At 44.4% G+C, this 21590-nt stretch overlaps 1 protein-coding gene across 17 annotated transcripts in view; it reads left to right on the plus strand.

Moving 5' to 3' along the window:
• Nucleotides 1-21590, plus strand: part of AGAP1 (ArfGAP with GTPase domain, ankyrin repeat and PH domain 1) — a 559287-nt gene that overhangs the window by 256111 nt on the left and 281586 nt on the right. For all 17 annotated transcript variants that reach the window (XM_070618668.1, XM_070618665.1, XM_070618663.1 and 14 more), the window contains 2 exons: nucleotides 20029-20156; nucleotides 21278-21433. In XM_070618668.1, the coding sequence (XP_070474769.1) occupies nucleotides 20029-20156; nucleotides 21278-21433 (284 nt within the window). The remainder of the gene's footprint in view (nucleotides 1-20028; nucleotides 20157-21277; nucleotides 21434-21590) is intronic.

The raw sequence follows: 21590 nt of genomic DNA on the forward strand, positions 1-21590 counted from the left end.
GACAGAAGTGATTTCCTGAGCCATTCTGAGCTGGAGAGCTGAAACAAGCAGATGTGGGACAAGGGTCAGGAAAACGCCACGGTGGAGAGTCCCACCCACGTGGGCGTCCTCACCTCCCTCCTTGTTCTCAGTAGATTCCCTTGCTTCCATCTTTGGGGACAGATGGAAGCCACTGTTTCCTAGAGAAGGCCCCTCAGTCTCCACCTCCGGCCTCCATAGCTCCCCGCGCCCACCTCCAGCCGCATCTCGGAGCCCGACACTGGCTGTTGATGTTCTCCTCCACGTCATCTGAGCGTGCCCAAGAGTCTCCCACACACAGGTGCACGCACACAGACTCTCCCTTGAGTGTCACCAGTAGCGTCGAGGCTGTGTGGGAAGATGTCCTTATTTCCAGAAGGAACATGTTGAAGTATTGAGGGCTGACGTGAAAGGATATCTGGCTGAATAGGTTCACTCAGCTCTTACAGAGATAATAGGGCAGAAGCTTTGCATCTCTTGGATGTAGGTGGTGGGTTTACTGGTGTTCGTTGTCCTATTTGTTAAATTTTTCCATCTGCTTGAAAATGCTTGTAATGAAATGGTTTTTTGGGGGGACAGGGCTTTCTGGGACCCCTCCTTGCTCTGTGCTGGGCTTGCCTTTCTCCTCGTTCTTATCCCTTCTGCCCTGGGCAGTATCTTCTGTGTGTTTCATCAAGGCCTCTGAATCCCTGCTGGCTGAGACTCTTCTGAGCTTGAGGCGCGTTCATTGACTGACTGCTTGACAGCCCCTCTTGCGTATCTTAGAGGCGCCTCAAGCTCAGCACGTGCCCTTCCATCCTGGGGTCCCAGCACACCTGTCTCGTTACTCAGGTTGGACACCTGGGCATGTTCTGACCCCTCTCTCTGCCTTCCTCCCTGTGCCCACTGGTCACCAAGTTCTCTTGGTTTAACTGATGGCTCTCTGGTCATGTATCTCGTATGACCACCACCCACCAGTGCCTTGGTCCGAGCCACCATCCCTCCCACCAGGGTACCTTTCTGCACTTTCCACTTTGTAAGTGTCCCTTCATTTCCACCTCCAGTTCTTCTCCCACTGCGGCCAGAGGGACTTTTTAATTCAAGTCTAATCAGAAGCACCTCCTAATGCCTTTTCAAGACTCGGCTGTGCTTGGGATGGAGACCCCAGTCAGTGAATCCTAAGACTGCAGCCTGGCTCCTCTGTCGCCACCACCCCGCCCTGGCCGCCCCTCAGTTGCCCGCATCCTTGTTCTCCTCCCTGCTCCGGGCTCCTCCCTCATTCCCCAGGCTTCGTACTTTTTTTTTTTATCCCTGAGGTCCCAGCTCCAGTGCCGCTTTCTCAAGAAAGCTTTCCTTCCCTCCCACCTCCCGAGTTCACTTCTTAGATCAGAACCCTGAACTCAGGCTGCCCGCTGACCGCTGTGCTGTCTCGTGACCTGGAGTGAGGGGCAGGTTCCTCAGCTGGTAAACAGGGTGACAACAGAGCATCTCTGGGTGTTAATTGTGGCAGAATGCTCAGATCAGGTCCTGACAGAGAGTGAGGGCTCAACACGCTAAGCGGTGAAGATGATCTGTCTAATGTCTGTGCTCCCCACCCGGACTGTAAACCCCCCTGAGAGCAGGGACCGCGTCTAGACTCAAGTCAGTGTCGCCAGCACCACCCTCGTCTTCCACCTTTGTCATCCCTGGCACCATGGTGGTCCCTCTGCATGAGACTGGCACGTTCCTGTGCTGTGTGTTGATCAAATGACCTATCCCTCACGCCCCCCCTCACCCCCTGAGGCATACACACATATGGAAACTGAGGCACAGAATGCTTGAGTCATGTGCCAATGATCCAGCAAGTCATAAATTGCAGAGCTGAGACAGGAACTCAGGCAGCCTGGCTCTGGCACCATGTGCTTCCCCGTTGCACTTACCACCTTTGTTAGGTGATGGGTAAACACGTACCAAAAATCTAAGTGGTGTCATCAGCAAAAAAACAAAGACTCCTCAGGAACTTGAGAAATCATCGCTAGAGGACTTGAAAAAGGAAATCCTTATAGAAACACTGATGGATTGAGTTGTTTCTTTAAATAACAGGTTTACTGAGATGCTATTCACAGACCATCAGATTTACCTATCTAATTACTTTTGATTTTTGAGTTGTGTTTTTGGCCTGGCTTTTTGCCTCAACCCTTGGGGGATTTGTAATCTAAAAACAATTTGTAGTTAATACTGTCTGCTTTCATACCATACAAAGTAAGTGTTTATCACCATAGCTTATTCTCCTGAAACTCTTTAAATAGGATGTTTGGCTGCCCTAGAATGTGTCAAAACTCAGAAGTTGGCTGTGGTTTTCATACGCATTTCAGGCCCGGAGCCCAAGCTGCTCGGAAAGGTCAGGTAAATTGCAGCGAGGCCACTAGATGGCAGTGCTGTCACGGCTGGAGAGGCTGGGCCGGTGGCTTCGTTCAGGTGGCTCATCAACCTATGAGCTTTGCAGGCTGAAGGTGGTGAGTTAATGTGCCACATCAATTTTAATTTGAAAGATACAATTAATTAAATTACACATAAAGTGGATGTGATAGAAAACTGGAAGCTCATGGCAGAAGCCCAGGCAGCTATTGAAACACAGTCCAGAGTTCCTGTCCCTTGTGCTGTGTGTACCCTGAGTGTACAGTTTATGGTTTCTACCTTATAGAAAAATACTGCTTAGTTTGTCTTCTGTTAAAGGATTGGACTACACAGTCTTGTTACAGAAAACTTGATAAAGCTGTCGACGTCAGGCTCAGAATCACCATATCGACGTATTAGCCTAAAAAGTTATCTGAAAAAGAAGGTACCACATTCTTCTGGAGGGGCCGTCCCTCCCAACCCCCGGGTCTGCCATCCCTTGATACAGTTGTGCCCAATTTTCTTTCAAGAAGATAGTTTTTTTTTTTTTCTTTACAGCTTTAAAAAATAAGTTGAGGAATTTAGTTCTAAAAAAATTAATAGCTACAGGTAGCTGCAAAAGATGTTATTGGCAGATGCAGCAAAAAATATATTTCTGCAGAAAATTGGATTTTGCACATAAAACTTAGTAATACTAATAAAGACAGGTCATTACCAGTTTTAAGCCAAATAAGCAAACTCAAAGAGATGCGCTGTCAATGTGAATCTCGGTGGTTTTTTATTTTTCCTGCAAAGTGTAAATCAGCTTTAGTGTAGCGGGTACACCACGGATTAGCTCAGATCATTCCTGCCCCTTCTGACGGAGGGTAAAGTTGCCTGAGCTGAATAATTTACAGTCCTGTGGCAAGGTATGTTTATATTTAAGCTGTGCAACGGTGTAGCTAATGAGAAAGATGAGAAATTTATAGTCCTTGGTGATTGATAGCATTACTGTCTCAGCATTAATTGAAATCAGAGGGATCACAGCTGTGGGCTGAAGTTCGGGGGGGAAAAATTACTTCAAGTAAAGGAAAACTTTGAGATCTGTTTCTGAACATTTTAAAGATCGTTTTCCTGCTGACAGTATGGTTGGTGGTAGAAACAGTCGCTCCTTGCCAAGGCCTGAATAATTACACAGAGATAATGACGGTATTTCTTCTGAAACCTCCCTATGGTAGGCGGTTATAAGTGTGGAAAAAATTAAATACTGTGGAGTTTTTAAAATGGCTTTAAAATTTTACATGTATAATAATAAAATCCTGTATGGCTACTCTTTGCTGAATATTCTCTGGACTATTTAAGACAGTGAAAAAAATAAACCCACGCTTGTAATGACAGAGGCAAGCCTGTGATATTAGTCATTGCCTTCAAATTTCCACCGATTGTGTTTAATGCGGGTATGCCTAAAGTCATCTCATAGACTTGTCCCTACCTGTCATTTTTAAATGCGCCATTCTTGTTGAAGCTCAGTCTTGTGAAAATGTCTAAATTTTCCCATTAAGTGCTTAAAAAGTAATAAAACTAAAGTCATTAGACTTCACTCATCAGAGCCGTATCAGGAGAAATATTCTTTGGCGCCATAAATCTGATCAAGGGTTCGACATTCATATCCTTTGGATTCGTTCCCTGGAAATGGACGTTTGAAGGTAAATTGCTTGAGTAGGGCAGTTTAAATTTTTAATACAATCTTATTGTAACTGTTAGCAAATGATTAAAGTGCAAAGGGGCCCTCTATGTTTGGTAAGATTTATAGTAAGAGCTCTTTGATGCCTTTTCTGGGCTGAGTTATAGATGTTATGACAGTTAAATGCTTATAAAGGCCAGAAAGGCACCCCTGAAGAGTCAAATCTCCCTTAGAGACTAAATCGTGCTTCGGAATGCAGATGTCTTTTCCGCGGACACTTGTTAATTCCTGTGTTAACAGCGTCTTAGGCACCTAGAAACTTTGTAGGCCACGTAGGACCCAGTGCTGCCTTGAGCCACTGCTTTGTGAAAAACACACAAAACAGCAAATTACTGTTCTCACCACCGATTTGCTTTCTGGGGACGTGAATTAATCTTCTCATCAGATGCCTTTTTCTCTAAGGAATGCCTCCAGTTTATAAGGAGTTCCAGCGTTCCTTCTGTGGGCTCGAGGAGGCTTTGAGCTACCTGTTGGTGAATCGTGGCGGCTGTGACACTCTCCTTACTCGTTAGACCCCGTGACACCATGTGACTCCTTGAGTGGCTGCTGTTGGGCTGCTGCTGTTGGCTTGGCTGTTTTAAGGCCTGTGACTGGGCAGCAGGACTAGCTCTTCCTTAAGGGGCCGGTTAGCCCACGAGAGGCACAGACGGAGCTGGCAGGGTGCCTCCCTGGGTAGAGGCTGCCGTTCAAGGTGCAGAGCCTCAAAAGCATCGTCTTCTGCTTCCTGTGCATTTGGTTCGAAGCCTTTGTGGAATGAATTTTTAATATGTTTGAATTTTAATGCATTTAGCTCCTATACACTTTCTACTCTACCTCATTTTTTGTGTTTTTGCCCAGCAAAAGAGTAATCTGTTTTAAAGACAAAGGTGATAGTTTTATCATCTTTTCTCATTTATATCTTTTTGCAGGAAGGAAATAAATACACAGATGCTCTAAAGTTTCATTGACACTGTCATCATTTAGAGTATGAAATTCCCTGCTCTGTAATTTGCCTTTTACTTATGTGTCTCGTCCACAGATGTATCTTGAGTGTCTGCAGTGAAGAGAGAGCGTTCCCTTCAAATTGCTGTCTCTAATTCTTGAGATAGATACTAATGATTTGGGTTATTAACTAGCATAAATTTGAGTTCTTTTTATCTGTTCATGTTGGGCTTTTTTCCCCCCCTCAAAATGAATTCCCAAATGCTTCACTAGAAAACCTTATCTGTAAACACCTATATTGTCAGTAGATCAATGTGATGATGGGAGTCTCAGTGGAAGAACTTCAGACCCCAGAAGGAAAACCTGCCTTCTCTGAGTAACCAAATAAAAGTCACAGTGACGTCCTTCTTTCTCTTTAACTGTCAGCCTTGAATGGTGTCGAAGAGGCATATCGTGTGTTTAGTTTTCACAGCATTCAGCGTTAAGATAAACCCAGTAACGTGTTCAAGTTGAGATGTGCCTTTTGCTTGTATTCTCAAGAGCCGCTGTCCATCCAGCAGCCAGACGTCAGGCATCTATAGGAGGCACTAGCTTCAGCTGTAAGTGCAATGAATGCTGTGATTTTTTTTTTTTTTTTTTTTTTTTAGATTTTAACCTTTTAAGCTGTCGAGATACAAATGATAACTTTTTGTGACCTGCTGCGGTGTGTGTATATAGGTTGAGGTATGAAAATCTAGTCTGATTCTATGGCTTGTTTTCAAAGCGTCCGCCATGGATTCTTTTAATACCACTTTTCTCAGTGAGTTTGAACCATGATGTCACCAAGGACAACATTCCTTAGTTTTTTCAAGAGTTTTGAACTTAATGTCTAAAGAGTCATTATTACCTTTTATCCATAGCTAACATATATAGCCCAAGTCAAGTAAAGTTAGAAATAGTTTTAACATTTTAAAGATATGAGTACTTTGTTCCTTTCTCATTGTGGCAGGACCAGAGAAGTTAATGATAATTAGGTGTTACTTTTCTTCGTGATGGATCACCATCTTCTCGTAGGGACCTGTTAGGAAGGCAGTGAAGGACTGGTGTGTTTCACTGGAAAGAGGAAAAGACTTTGTCATGTCTGTCTCACCCTGTAATTCTACTGCGTTGGAGTGCCAGTGATGAAGTTAGTTTGAAAACTTGTTGTTATGGATGGATCTACAAAATGTGATGTTGAGTGAAGAGAGGCATCCGTACAAAATGGATGATTCCATTTGTATGAAGTTCTGCAACAGGCAAAACTAATCTGTTAAAAATCAGCAGAGTGGTTTCAAGGAAGTCAGGGTGAGGTAATAATCGGGATGGGGGGGGCACAAGGGAACTCCCTAAGGGGCGGAAATGTCCCAAATCTTCATAGTGATCTGAGTTAACGTGACATTCATTGAAACTCATGGAATGGTGCAATCAAGATTTTTGCATTTTGTGGTATGTACATTTAATCTAAAAAAGGAAACTTAATGAATGAGAGTTAATTATGCACGTGCTGAAATGCGTAGGGGTGACGTGAACTGATGTCTGCCACTTGTTTGAAATGCATCAGAAAATAGGATGGGTAGATGGATGGACAGGAATAAAGCAAAAATAGCAACACATTACAATTATAAAATCTAGGTGTTGTGTAAATGGGCTTCACTCACATTCTGTCAACTTTTTGTGCCTGTTTAAACATTTGCGTTATAAAGATTTAGGGGGAAATCAAAGCAGTTGTTTTTCTGTGTAAAGTATTGTAGTTATTTTACTACAGTACGTTAAGATGGGTCCAGATAAACTGAATTTAGTGTGAAACACTTTCTCGCTCACAGGCAGGTGTGCAGTATTAGGATGAGCTCTGATTTTTTTAAAATGAGGCTTTCCAGAATGAAAATGCATGCATGATTCTGTTAAGAATTTCAGTAATTTGTAGAAGCTAGTGGTAACAGACAGGGCTCGCTCAACTTCCCCCGGTACTAAATCCCGGCAGATTACAAATTCAGAATCAATCGGTGTTCTCTGTTGAGCTCTAATTAACACTTACACATTATTAGTCACAAACATGAAATCTTGATCGGCAATGACCTCAGGTATTCTAAATGTAAATAAAATTAGATTTAGGTCCCTTTTAATTACGTGAGGTGCTGTGAGTAATTACAATGGCAATTGATAAACTTCATTTCTTGTTGAAGAAAGAAAAAAAACTTACAAAAGTTTCTGTACCCTATATCCTTAACTCTTCAGTAACCATGATCTATGGAAAAGAATTATCTTGAATTCCACATTAATTAAATAGAATTATATATCATTTCTTTATTTGAGCCCTTGAATTCGTATAACTTAAATTCCTACTATTGCTATAATATTACAAAAAGCAAAATTTCCCCCAAAGGGTTCTTATGTGTTTGAAAAGGTAGGTTTCTGGCTGGTGGTGCCTCTTAAATAATAATAATTGATGAGTGGTGGGGAGAGCATTACAATGACTTAATGCACAAAGCCCTGTTGAAGACCAAGTGGAAATCTGTTTTGTCATCTCATCCTTCTTCCTAATTGCATCACAATACATTGTATAATTCAACCTGTGTGTCACTGTCACTTCTCCGAAGGCCTCTCGTGCGAGGGGCCACCGATGCTGGCTCATTATTAACAGAGCCAGGGAGGAGAGAAGTAATTTCCTCAGGTTCCAACCAAGACATCTTCTCTCCCACTTTAAGGAGAAAATGTCTTTTTTATGGAGATTGTTGTAAGGATAATTATTTCTGGAAATAGGAAAACAGCTTCAGTTGTGACAGATAAGTCCGTTTTTCTTGAAAGTTAAAAGATGCTGGAAGGAGAATGTGCCTGTGACGATGAGATTAGAGAAATTTCTAAACTCCCCTTTTTTCTCTAAGTGCGTATATCTTAGGAAGCAAGTGAGACCTGATAAATTTGCCTGTCAATATTAATCAAACTATATTAATTTTTTTAAAGAAAACCAATTATTGTCCTTAGCTGTATTTGTCTCAAAGTTGCTGATTTCAAAATCTAATTATAGCCTCTGTGTCTTAAATATTCTCTTATTCTCGTTTTGTCTCTTATTCCTCATTTGTGTTCATCTCCTCAGCTTTCTTTAAATTTTTGTGTGATTTCTTAGCGTGAATAGTTTTGCATGATCTGTTTTCTGCTTTTCTCATTCTTCGTGGCGGCTTTTCTTTTTTCGTGTTTTAAAATCCTTGCTGCAATCCGTTGTTGCCCTCTCTCGGTTCTGTCTTTGTAGTAATTGTCTTCCCCCGGCGTCACGACGTTCATTTGCATTTTTCCTAGGTCTTTTCTTTCACTTCACTCGTAAACTGTGTTAGTATATTTTGTGACCCGTAATTTGGCCTTTTTAAAAAATATTGGATCTAAAAGCTGAGTCCTGTAGCTTCCCCGGTGAAGAAAGCAGGGAGAGGCGGCCACCATGCAGACTGAAGAGTCAGCGCGAGCCTTCACCTTCAGGGGGTGTCAGAAACGTTTCTGCTCCGGAATCGTCAACTTTCTCCGCGAGACAGCTTGATGAGTTGAGAAGAAGTGACAGGTTCATTTTTCCTCTCTTTGTTTAGCCATTTATCTTTTGGATCCTGGCCTGCCATCTAAATTGTATTGCCAATTTATTGGAATATTCACTTGCCTTGTCTTGAAAGACGCTGATTTGCATCCAGCTTGAGAATAAGTGAGGGAGAAAGTTAATCATCTCTTGGCCTCGTGAACAGGTTTGCCCTGGGTTTAATTGTTGCATCTAGAATGTTTTCTAATCAGAGTCTGTATTTGGCTCCACGTTAACCTGGATCTTGGTGAGAATATCATAGTGCTCTAGTCTGGAAACCTTCGCTCTTGGAAAGGTCTTTCATTTATGCTCCCTTGCACATCTTTCTGCATTTCAGAATAGCCTAAGCTACGTGAGCTGCTTTCGAACTCAGCTGACTTGTGTTAGTGATTGTTTAGTCAATTAAGTGGAATAATAATAATGAGTGTCAGGTGGACATTGAGTGAAATGACACGCAGCCCTGTAAGTCTTACTGCAGCATATTAAGAGGAGAGGAGAGCTGTCTTCTGAGCTGGGGACGTCCTGAAGGAGAAGTCATTTGTCCATAAGGTCCAGGTGACCAGCCAGCATTCCAGCTCCTCTCCAGGTCTTGGCACCTGTCAGAGGTACCAGCTCCTGCCTCCTGGAGCCTCACTTTGTTGATGCTCGGAGTTCAGCTGCCCTGGGGCCCCACACACACCGGTTTGCCTTCTCACTGGACCACATGCTCATCGTGTGCTGATTACTCCCTGCTCCATGGGCACAACATTCTCACATGTTTCATGCCTCCTCATCTTTCCAGATTTTTCCTGCTTTTAATGATTCTGCAGTGTCTGTGAAATATTCATAATATCTCACTATTTTCCTCCTGAAAATAATCCCTACTTTGTTTCTGTCATAAATACACTCCTTTCTTGGGGCACTCTTCCTTCTCTGACAGCTTGTCGCTCATCTGACATCCTGAGTGCAGAAGGAGCCAGTGCCCGGAATGAGGAGCTGAATTCTGAAACAAGGAAGAGGAGTCAGGGTTTGTGGGTGCTGGGCCAAGACTGATGAGTGCTGCTTCTTGGGACCTTAGTAAAATAAGTCATGCAAGTTGTGTGAAATGTCTCTTCCAAGGGGCGCTGGGACAGGGAGGGTGTCGGGTGCACTCAGCATTCCAGCGGCCTGGTCCATGTTTTCTCAGTGGTGCAGCCACCAGGTTCATCTGGATGCCCCAGTCTCCCCCATATAGCAGGTGGCCTGGCACTTTGCCGCTGCTGCATGACGTAATGGAAGAAGAACGAGTGAGGGATGGAGGGAAGAAGGAGACCAAGTCATAGCAAAGATGTCTCCCATACACACGAAAAGGAAAAGCAGCCAAATCCAGGTATTAACAAAATGGTCAGACTTGTGGCCTGACCGAGAGCATTCCGGGACCCTCCTGGGTCATTGGCATGGATGCTGTGCCCTCTGAGTCAGGCATGCCTTGAAGGTATCATCCTGACCTCACCTGCGCCCGAGGGGTGGGGCTTACCCCCATGTGAGTGATTCATTCAAGGGGAGCAGAGCCTGGGTGCCTCCCTCCTGCCCTTTGTCCCTCCTGAGAGTCACTCCTCAGGTCCTTGGTCCCCATTCTCGTTGAGGGATCCTGGAGGCCTTCAGGATCCAAGCAGCACAGGCTGGCACGAGTGGTACCCTGGTGGCTAGGACTTGTCAGGAGCACGTGCCCATCCCAGTGTGGTGCCCTGCGTTTCTGGATGTTCACTGAGCATCAGATTTATGCCAAATGCTGGATACCATCCTGTCCTCTCTAAACCTCCCACCCTAGGGTCCTAGACAGCCAGTCAGACTGGCTGTGACACAGAATATGTCCTTTAGGCTGGAGACCAACTTGGGTGGGTCAACTCCTATCCTCGAGCGTGCTGCAGGTCTGGAGAAGCTGAAGATTTTAAATTTGGGGAGCATGCAGAGAAGAGAACCAGCCAGGAACCTGCACAGCAGGGGAGGGGGGACATGCCGAAGGTCTTAGATGAGGATGGTGGTGGAGTCAGGAAGCTGGAGAAGGAGTGGCTGAGTGCAGTGCTCAGGGAAGAGCTGGTGGCACGTGGTGAGAGGGGGCAGGGTAGCCGGAGGGGCCCCCAAAGTGTCCCCATCTGACCATCTGTTGGGCGTCCAATTAACACGTGGGGCAGACTGGAGCCTGTGACACAGCCCTGGAGGGGACTCCAGGTCGTGCCATTTGGAATGGCTTCCTTCTTCCCCCAAACATTAGGGGAGAAAGGCTGGTTGAAGCAGAGTCAGGCCCTAGAAGCCCCACGTTCAGATGGGCCGCAGACAACATATCACAATTGGGTACACGTGTAAGAAAACATTGAATAGACCATATTTGTTTCAGCATGAGGGGCTTTTAAAATGTTCTTTCACTTTCTCTGAAAGGGAAAAGGGGATCCAGCTGCCTTGGACACGGTAGAAATTTCCCCTCATTCTAGAATTCTGGAATTAATGTCAGCAGCCATGACTTTGCTCCGTCCTGAAGGTAACTGTTTATTACAGTCGGCATTTAAATCCCCCGATTAATAGGAGCAATTAAACAATAGCTTCATTTCCAGCAAATTAACAACCCTAATAGGTAATTGCGACATAAATGAAGATAAATTTGTTTTAATACAACGAGATAAAAAGAATACAGACAAGAACAGAATCTCAGATGAAGAATTCAGACTTCATTACTTCACGGAAAACTTGAAAGCTTCCTAGAAGAAATTAAAGTGAGTTTGGCTTTGTAACCATAGCCTGTCTTGGATTAGACATTTTTTGGTTTTTTTTTAATATAATAGAAATGCCACATTTTGTGGTTAGGTACACGTGAGGTAAGTCAGCATAGGATTTCTCTCACCAAACCCTTTCTCCTAAAGACCTGCTGGGGCCACAGGGACCTCGGGCAATTGACTCTTGGCCAGAACTTCTCACTGGGTTTTCACTGACACGGAACCAAAAAGCAAATGCATAGAAGAACATTTCCCTTTAACTCTCTGCTAAATTAATTTTACCATCTGTTCAGTTACAGGGTACCTTTCCTTCCTTATTAATATTTCTTATAATTAGGAAACTTCTGATGATTTATAGTTTGTTTTATTGAAACATGGAAGTGATCAGGCCAGACCTATTTTTAGAATGATAAATGTGTTGTCTGTGCAAAGGATGCTCTGGGATGGGACAAGTCAGCTTCAGAGAGAACAGCTGGGTGATTTTAAAGATAGTGGGGAAAAAAGGATGAACGCCTTGTCAGAAGGAGGATGGAGAGTTTCTCCTAGTGGGTCACTGTGTGGACAGGAAGATCTAACATACGTTAAAGAACTGAGTCCAGGCTGTCTTGCTAAACGTCAGCATACTCAGGTTTTAGGAACCACAACTTAGAATAGGTTAAATGTCCAAATTTGCTTTGACAGTTCTTAAGCGATGAAGGTTTAGCTAAAACTACATCACTGAGCTTGTATCACCTTAGAAGAACTTCTTTCAGTAGCTTTGAATCATCGAATGACGTATAATCAGCCTAGAATTCTATACCCTGCTGGAATATTGATCAGGTGTAAGGGCAGAGTAACAGCAGCTTTGCATGTGAGTGCCTCAAAACGTGGTATCTATGTGCCTCTCCGAGCCGGGGGAGCCGGGCTGCTGAGTCTAGACCATGGCCGCTCCATCACAGCTCTGTCCCCCAACCGATTCGTCCACATACTCCCTTTCTCCAGTGCCCAGATAGAGATGCCCTGCAGCTTCCCAGCCACACCAGGTGTCCTTCCAAAGCGTAGATCTTGTCACTTGTCCTTGAACAGTTTTGATGACCCCCAATTGCCTCAAGGATGAAGTCCACGCTCGTCAGCCTTCTTTGCACGCCAGATCCTTAAAAATGTCTTTCCTGTTTCCCTTTTAAGCTGCTTCTCCTCCTACCTTCTCATAACCTTCTCACCCATCCCCATTATTGATCATCTGTTCATTCATTTACCCATTTGGCAAGTGCTTGTTGAGTGTCAGGTACATGTTGCCCCGAGGAGGATAAATAAAGTATGATATCTAGCATTTTCAGCATAGTTTGGAGTTGCCCATGGAATTGGCCCATTGTCTTGGAGCATGAGCTCTTTTCTCATTGACAGCATGATTGGCAGAGTCTCCACAGGTGTGCAGGTACCCGCAGGCTGTGGATTTCTGGTTCACTAATAGTCATGAAGCATCAAACAACCCAAGAGACCTTCAAGAGTGTACCTCTTCCCCCACTCCCCCTTTTTCATTTTACAGGCTTTCTGGCATAGCTTCCTCTATGCTCAAAACTTAGATAATATGAAAATCCTAGGAGATGGGTATAGGGTTACCAACTGTAGAGAATACACTCGCTGTAACATTCATTGACTTTGAGGTTTTCATGGGGAGGAAAATTCCACTTCAGATTTCTTTCGATTCCTAAGTCACAAATTCAGAACTACATAGATAATTTGGTAATTAATTTCTTCTTAATTAATAAAGTATTTTAATGATCACTCAACTGTAATTTTAAACGGAGTTGAGACGTTAGGGGATCTTTTATTTGTTTCTGGAAGATTTACAGTCTCTGGTGGTTTTCATTATTTACGGGAGTTCTCTGGGGAAGCCCCCCGAGGTTCTAATGGGAGAGCCTGTCAGTGGAAGCTGCAGTAAATGTTATCTTTGGGTGGGGGCACCAAAGATAAAGATAAAACATGCTGTGACCCCCCCCCCCAGCCTCAAATTGTGCTTTTAAAGTATTTTTGTGGAGTCTCATGCTAGTTGATTTTTACAGATGTGGTTATTATAAACATTTTAAATATCATTTTGTTAGATCCATCGTTCGTACTTAAATTCCTGTCTAACATCACTTACTCAGAATGTTGTGTCTCCCCCACCCCTACCCCATACTGGCCTACAGCTTTCTCAGTAGCCGACGAATCGTCATCTTCCTCAAATTTGGCTTAATTTACACCGTTTGCACTTGGCATCTCATTGTGGCGCTGCAGTGTCTGTCAAACCTCTGTCCTTAGCTATGGCCCCCACTTCTCCCTGCTCCCCACAAGTCGTCTGCTCCCCAGCACAGCCTGAAGAGTGCATGGGACTCATCCGAGAGCTCTCCTTGTTCCAGAAGGGGCTGCGGTGCTGGCAGTGGTGGGAACGTGGCGGAAGCTGATGTTGCGAAGGACGTAATGATGTAGAATGTTAAAAAGCAGATCACTGCAAAGCGAGTTGATGTGTTAACTCTCCTCCAGGCACCAGCACACTGGGAAGGGGAGGTGAAAGGGCAGGCCAGTGTGGAGCCTGGGCAAGAAGCCTCTATGGAACCTGTACACGGAGAAGATTGGGTTGCGGGATCTGAGTAAATGAGTGAAGAAAGGAGGATGGAGGAAGAGGGCCATCCAGTGAATCACTTGAGTGGCTGCCTCCGGGGCCCCGTCTCTGATGAGAAAATCGGGGCTCTTGATGTGGGAGGCAGACAAGGCTCGTTGAGGGTAAGGACCAGGTCCTACTTCTCTTCTCCCGCCTCCTGCCCTCCCTTTGCTGGGCTCATAGGTGGCCTTTCAAAAGTTCTTATTGATTGATTAATTCATGTAAATCATTTAGACCAGGGAAATGTTTTACTGGTTAAATTTACTAACATATGTGGGACTATGCCAAAGATGTCATAAGCGTTAATGAAATAAAAGAGCTTAATTTGAGTGCTTAATTGTAGATGCCAGGTGGGGCCATGCAAGAGGGATCTCAAAGACATCCCCTGGCCACTGGAATCTTCCTACTGAAAAAAGTAGAGAGCAGAACCTACTGTGAATTATTGCATGTCTGATTTGGGATTATTTGTTGCATAATCATTCCTATACACCAGGCACAGGGATTCAGGGGTGAAAAGCAGAGTTTCGGCCCTTCACCATGGCCCTGACACTGTGTGTGTGTGTGCACACACATGTGTGCATGCAGGTGTACACTCCCATGCCCACGTTGGGGTGCTTAGCCAAGGTGTGGGTGAAATACGAGGCTAGCCACATTAGCGCCTGTGGGCTTTGGGAGTGCAGGGCCTCCACCGAGGAGTCTGGATGGTTAGAAGAGGAAGCCTCCCTAGGAGAGGCGAGGCTCCAGATGTGGATTCTGAGACGGAAGTGGCCCTGAGGAGAAGGGAGGCATCTTCTAGGCAGTGGTGGCAACTTGTGTTGCTTGTAGGCTTCAGAGAGCGCGACGTGTGCTGACAACCATGGTGAGTTCTCTCTGGCTTGGACATGGGGCAGTGGGTCCAGGGGCAGGCAGTGAGGCTGAGGAGGTGGCCCTATTGGGTTTTGAAGGGATCCTTGTCCTTCCTGGGGTTCTGAACCAATTAAGAAACGAGACCAAAGCCTCGGGCCCCTGGAAGATCAGATTATTACTTTCGATTGGTGAAGCTGTATCGGAAAGTGAAGCTTCTCTGGGCTTCCTTCTATGGAAATCAGAAGCAGGAGGACTTGCCTGGCAGGGTCCAGGCAGCGCGGGAGCCCCACGCTTGGCCCCCGAGTCCCGGGCACACAGACCCTCAGATCAGAGGGACCGAGAAGGGACAGTTTATTCCAAGCTCATCAGTCATATGAGTCCCTGCTCCTCAGTGGGGTTGGACCTATTTCCAGGAGAACATGTAGCAAGCCGGGAGGTTAGGGCAGTGGGAATCTCTCCGTGGAAGGAAATGACAGGAGCAGAGAACCTACTCCTCACAAACATGAAAGACCCCATTTTGCTAGGAGCTTCACCTTGCTGTCTGTGTGATGGGAGCTGTGACAAGCTGTAAGTGGAGCGGATGATGGATTTGCCTTTAAAAGGTCGCCTTGCAGTGTGTTCCTTCGGGCTGCAGTGAAGGGGTGCTTGGAAGCTGTTTGGGTAGCCAGCCGTGGAAGGGTGAGGTCTTGGATCAAGGCAGCGCCCGTGAATTTAAGAGAAATTCAGGTGGTGGAATCAATCATCTGTTGTGTCTCCTCTCCACGCCTGGGGTGGGGAGGGAGTAAGTGGTACAATCCACAGAGATAGAAAATCAAGGAGAAATCGGTTGGGTGGGAGAAGGAGCGAAGCTCAGGTTGGGCATGTGGACTTGGGGGCATTTCCAGCACATCGAGGGGAGATGGGGGGTTGGTAATAGGATACACGGTTCTAGAACGCAGGAAGGGTGCAAAGTGAGGCTTTGGGTAGATTTGGGAGGCATTGGCATTGAGGTGGTGGTTGACACATTAATGTGGAGAGATTGCCTGGGGAGAGTTCATGGAGATAAAAGAGAGCTGAGGGAGGAAGCCTGGAAGCACCCTATTGAAAGAGGCAACAAAGGAGGAGGGGAAGGAAGTTCCAGCCAGGGGAGGGAAACCAGGAAAGTTGATGTCATGGAAGGAGGAAATGTTTCAGGAGAGGAGGGAACTGTCAGTAATGCCACCTGCTGCCCAGAGGTCAAGATGCAAGCTGGCCTCCAGTTGGCCACCAGTGACCTTGACAATGGTAAGTTCAACCAAGGGGATGGAGATGAGGCCAGGTTGTAATGGCCAGGGGAACAAAGGAGGGGTCATCAGGGGGAGTCCACCTGCTCTCAAGAAGGCTGACCGTGAAAATGGAGCTCGGCCAGTGGGGTTGGCTGAACGTCTCCTCGGTGCCAGCCACCGAGCTGGATCTTTCTTATCTGCTATCCAAATAAAATTTACAGATTGTGGAGAAAGCGAGGGGACAGGGCAAAAGGATACGTGGTCCCGGTTCTGGCAGCGGAAGAGTATGGTGGGGGATGCGGGCAGGGAAAAGGGATGTTCTGTTGCCCTGCGGCAGCGTAGCAAGCTGGTGGGAGGCCGGCAGACTGCACTTGAACCCCTGTCCTGCTACTGGCTGCCTCTCTGCTTGATTTGCCTCCTCTGTGAAATAGAAGAATGTGAGGATTAACTGAGTTGTTAGATGGGCCTACCTGGCCCACTGGTCAGATGTGACCGAAAGTTATCCTTTTCCTTGTTTAGCGCGAAAGATTTAAAAAACAAAGTTGAAGCAGAAAGTGGGCATTAGGCCAGGATTTAATGAAGTCTTATTGGGGAGCTGAAGATCTTATATATATATACCTCTAATTAAAGAGTGTCATTTATCATCTAATCCAACAGAAAGTTTAAATTTGTGAGAAAGTAAAGGTGTAACTCACTTTTCTTGCTTAAATTCTTCAGTAAACCTCTTTTTAGATGAAGAACGGAAGTACATGGATCAAAGTATACTTAACGGTGCAGCTTAAAAAATGATCCCAAGTCATCGCCCAGGTCGAGAAGGGACCTCTGCCAGCCCCCAGAAGCCCTAATTATAGAGATGACTGAAGGGGCTAATTAAAGGGTATCTTTTATCTGTTAGCCAAATAAAACATCAAAATCCTGGAGGAAGTGACTTTTAAGACAACACTGAGCATTAGTATTGAAATATCAGGAGGTTAATGAAATTGGTTAGTGTCTGGTAAAAGATCAAAGATTTTCAGTAGATAGTGGCAGCACCGTTTAAGACTTTGGCATAGCTTGTGTCATCAAAATTGCTCAAGAATGTCACCAAAATTGAGAAAACAACATATGTCAATGGTAAAGATTCCAGATTCTTTTAAGTAAGCTCAAGTGATTGTTTTTCTGTTTTATTTATTCATCGGTTCATTCATATGCATGTATTTATTTGAAATACGTAACATATTCATTTGTTGAATGATCAAATGTAGACAAAAAACTCAATAGTTCTCAAAATTGCCCAGCCAGTATAATCTGGGGTAATATTTGCGTTTTAAATCGATTAACATTTAAATGTTGTAAACACAGTGAGTTGTTAATGATTATAGTTAGAAGAGAACAGCGCCTCCCTCCCCTGGCCTTCCATTTCCTTTGCGTTGTTTTTGGGAGGTTGGGGGGTGTTTCTTGACTTTTTCAAGGTCATTTGAGGGATGGACCATGGCACTGTCTTAGATGCGGTGGTCACTTTAACTTTTTCACACCCAAATGATTCATCTAGGGAAGCCTTTAAGTGAGGCTCACAGAGACACCACCCCCAGGTCACGTCTCCAGGACATATCAGCAGTTAGACAGCTGTGGCTCACAGCGTAGATTTCCTTGTCACTATGGAGGGGAGGATGGCCAAGCCTCACAGAACAGTCACGTCACCGTCCCATTTCCTCTTCTGTTCTTCTTTCTTCCTAAGTCAGATACTTCCCTTGTTTTTCATTAAGTTTTCCCCCATTTTTGTGGGTTACCCTTTGGCTCTAAAGCAGTCTATCAATTTTAGAACAAAATATTTGTAAATCATTTCCTTTTCTCCATTTGTGTATGAGGGTGGGAAGAACATAAAAATTATGGGTAAATGGGAAAAGAAAACAAATATAAATAAAAATTCTAGTAAAGTAGGAAAAAATACTACCACTTATTAGAAGTTGTGACTTCATTTTTTTTTGTAATTAATATGGTCAAGCAATAATGACATGGACAGAAGAATTTTAGGACTTAACATGGGGCTCATGCTTTGTACAACCCTGTCCATTATTTGATGAGAAGCTTTATTATGAAAATACTCTCTTTGCTCATGAACTCGCCCTTTCTTAGACTCCAGGTAGGGAAGATGGAACATTCACTTGCATTTGGAGTTTCATAAAATGAGGATTTTAATAACATATTTGACTTGTCTTAGAAAGTTTCTCAAATCTCCCCTAAGTGTAGAAAACGTTTATAGAAATGTCTACAAAGCTCTCCAAACAGCTCAGCCCTGTTTCATTCTGAGATTTGTGTTTTCTGTGAGCTTTAAGATCAAAGTCGGTGTGGTCATCCAGCTAAATAGCACCTCCAAGTCTGGGAGTGAAATAAAAATGCGTTAGCACTGATAATCAAAAACGCCCTTGTGCTCTCCTCCTGCCCCAAAAAGAAGTAAATTATCATTCACCTGCACAGCCACCATTTTAAGTTAACTTACTTCTGGTCTTCGGAATTTCACTTCACCTATGTGACACACGTTTTGCAGCCATTGGAATCTGATCCTAGATTTTATTTTTGAGTTCACATAATGATTTTTGAAATGTTCTAATATATGTCTTCAAAGATCCCAGATCAATACGCCAATGGTTTTGAAATGACAGAGTGCTGAGATATTCCTCTGTAATTTAAACATGATTAGCTGATGAAGGTTATGATCAATACACCATGGGAAGATAAATTAATTGATACCATCCTTTCAGGATGATAAGAGGCCTATTGGAGGTGGGATGTAACTAATGAAGCTGCTTCTTCATCTCTGTGAGCCATTTTTTATATATTGCATTTTCACTTAATCATATTTATACTATCATTCATTTGCATGAAAGCCGTAAGCTGTGGACAAACCAGTTCCTTTATTAAAATTGTATTCATTTGGAAAAGAAATTATTTGCAGACACTATGTGCGCTCCTGTATTACAACCTATTGCTGGGGACAGTGATGTGTTTGTTCCTTCGTGTGGGTATCTTTCAAAATTGCAACTATCTGGGCAAAGACAAGGATTGAATATCATTGAACTTAATTACAGCTAGTCCCCAAAGACACACATCTATTCAAATAAAAGCTGTAGTTATTCTCCTGTAGTGACACCTATTGGTGTAGGAAGTGTTTTCTAATCGTTGACTTCCTTTCCAATTAAATCCAATATGCTTTATCAGCGAGCCTATTTGCCAAGAGAAGTTATGGCTGGTTGAACTTAGATTTGTATTGATTAAGATAAACTCCCAATGTGTATAGTAATATATTACATAAAAGAAGTCTTTGATATCATTACATGTCCTTGGATATAATTCTACACAATAGCTTGCACAGTTAAGAGTAATTCTATAGGCTGTGCAAAAAAAAGATTTTGATTTTCCAGGGGACTTAAATTACTGTATCTTATTTAGCATTATTTTTGCCGCAATTAACTGGAACAAATCATATTATTAGAATAATTTAAACAAAACAAGTGTGTATTTTTTTTGTTTTATATTCAAGGCTTCCGAGATGGTCTGTGCAGGGCCACTAAGATCTTCCATGGAGCCAGAGGCTCACCTCCTTCTGTCTCATGTCCCACCATGTGTGGCTTCCATCCCCAGGATGGCTGCTGGGGCTTTGCTCACATGTGTGCATTATAAGCAGCCAAAGAAGAAAAGACTTAAGAAAGAAATGGACCAAGGGCAGCCCTCTCAAGGAAGGTTCCTGGAAGATGCCACATGACCCTTCTACTCTCATCCCATTGGCCAGAGCTTGCTTGCTTGGCCATATTTAGTTGGGGTACGGGGGCACAAACCAGAGGAGGCTTAGGGAAATGTTGTATTTATTCTGGTAGTCAAGTGCCCAACTGAAAATCAGAAATTCTATTACTGCAGAAGAAGGGAATAGTGGGTTACAGGGACAACCAGCCGTCTCTGCCACATTCCTTATGTTTGGAAACCAGCCTCACGTTCATTTCTTTTGTCTCCCTGTCCACTAGTTGCCCAGAAGATTGTCGCCACAAGGAAGAAGCAGCAGCTGTCCATAGGACCCTGCAAGTCGCTGCCCAACTCTCCAAGCCACTCGTCTGTGTGTTCCGCGCAGGTGTCTGCTGTGCACATAAGCCAGGTACGTCGGGCACGCGGGAAAGGTGTGTCGGAACCAGGAGAACGTGCCTCTCCGAGGAGGGGCCTCGGCCACTCTAAGGTGGATTTTTTTTTTTGTCTTCTCAACTTTATAAGTAACAGCATGTTGGTAATTGACTGAGCATTGCCTTCAGAAACCGCTGTGGCCAAGTGGTTTTTATGGGAGTCATTCTTTAATGTTTCCGTCTTCACGTAGCCTGAGTTATGAGGCGTGCCTGCTCGAGCGAAGAAGCCAGGTGTGCACTGCCGTCTTCGCTGTTGGTCTCAGTCCCCCGCCCCTATGTTGGTCCTGCTTCTCGTCTGCTTGTGGGTTGAACAATTGTGGGTTGATTTCAGTGGCTAGTCCCACTGTCTCTTAAATTTGGTAGCAGCCCTCAATTATAATTACCGTCTCCCTTAGAAACTACTATCTTTCTGTAGCAACATTTTGCTAAATCACTTACTTGGAAGTGAATAAAATAATTGTCACTTTGGAGAAACGAACCCAAGGCCCATTAAGGAAACTGTTGGCTTGGTTTTGCCCACGCTTGTGTGTTCAATTAACATTTCTTGGACAGGTGTGACATTGGCAGTTTTTTAAAGGATGTGGCAGGCAGGTGTGCTGTCACACTTTTCAGTCTGCCTATGACGTCAGTAAGTAATTGCACGACAGTGGCAGCCTCTGAGATAGAGTCAGGGATGTTCTTCTCCACTCTAGGCACCTTCCAGTTTTTCTGAATCTTGAAATTTCTTCCAAAAGCATTCTGAGTTTCAAGGTGTCCTTTATAAAATGTGGGTTGCCGTCCTGCTGGACAAAACAGTGCTCTTTCTGCGTCAACCCCCGGGCAGGGAAGGGCATTTTAAATTTTTAAATTAACTGATAGAGACTTTTCTTTCTTACGTCACTTTTCTCAGATAAAGGGACTCTGGGGTCATCTGTATGTTCTAGAATGAGGCCGTGTACCTGTGATGCTCATACAACTAGCAGAGTCAGAGAAGCCGTCCCACCTGCCGCGCAGGCGTCTCTTCAGTGTGGCTGCCTTGTCGCGTATGACCGCACATTGGTGGTGGCCTTAGGTTCCTGGAGTGTGTGATTAATCCATCCTTGGTTTTCCATCGTTACAGACAAGTAATGGAGGTGGGAGCTTAAGTGACTATTCCTCGTCCGTCCCGTCGACGCCAAGCACCAGCCAGAAAGAACTACGGATCGATGTCCCTCCCACTGCCAACACGCCGACGCCCGTCCGGAAGCAGTCCAAGCGCCGGTCCAACCTTTTCACCGTGAGTGTCAACCCTGGAAAGAGATTGGAGTGTGATTCCAAAGAATTTCAATTAGTATCAATCAAGTAGCCACATGGTTCAATGATACTTGCAGCATCCAAACACGATTAATGAGAATAACATTGATTTCTGTGGAAGTCTAAGAAAATTATGAGAA

Source organism: Equus przewalskii, chromosome 5, assembly GCF_037783145.1.
Source record: "Equus przewalskii isolate Varuska chromosome 5, EquPr2, whole genome shotgun sequence".
NCBI lineage: Eukaryota > Metazoa > Chordata > Mammalia > Perissodactyla > Equidae > Equus > Equus przewalskii.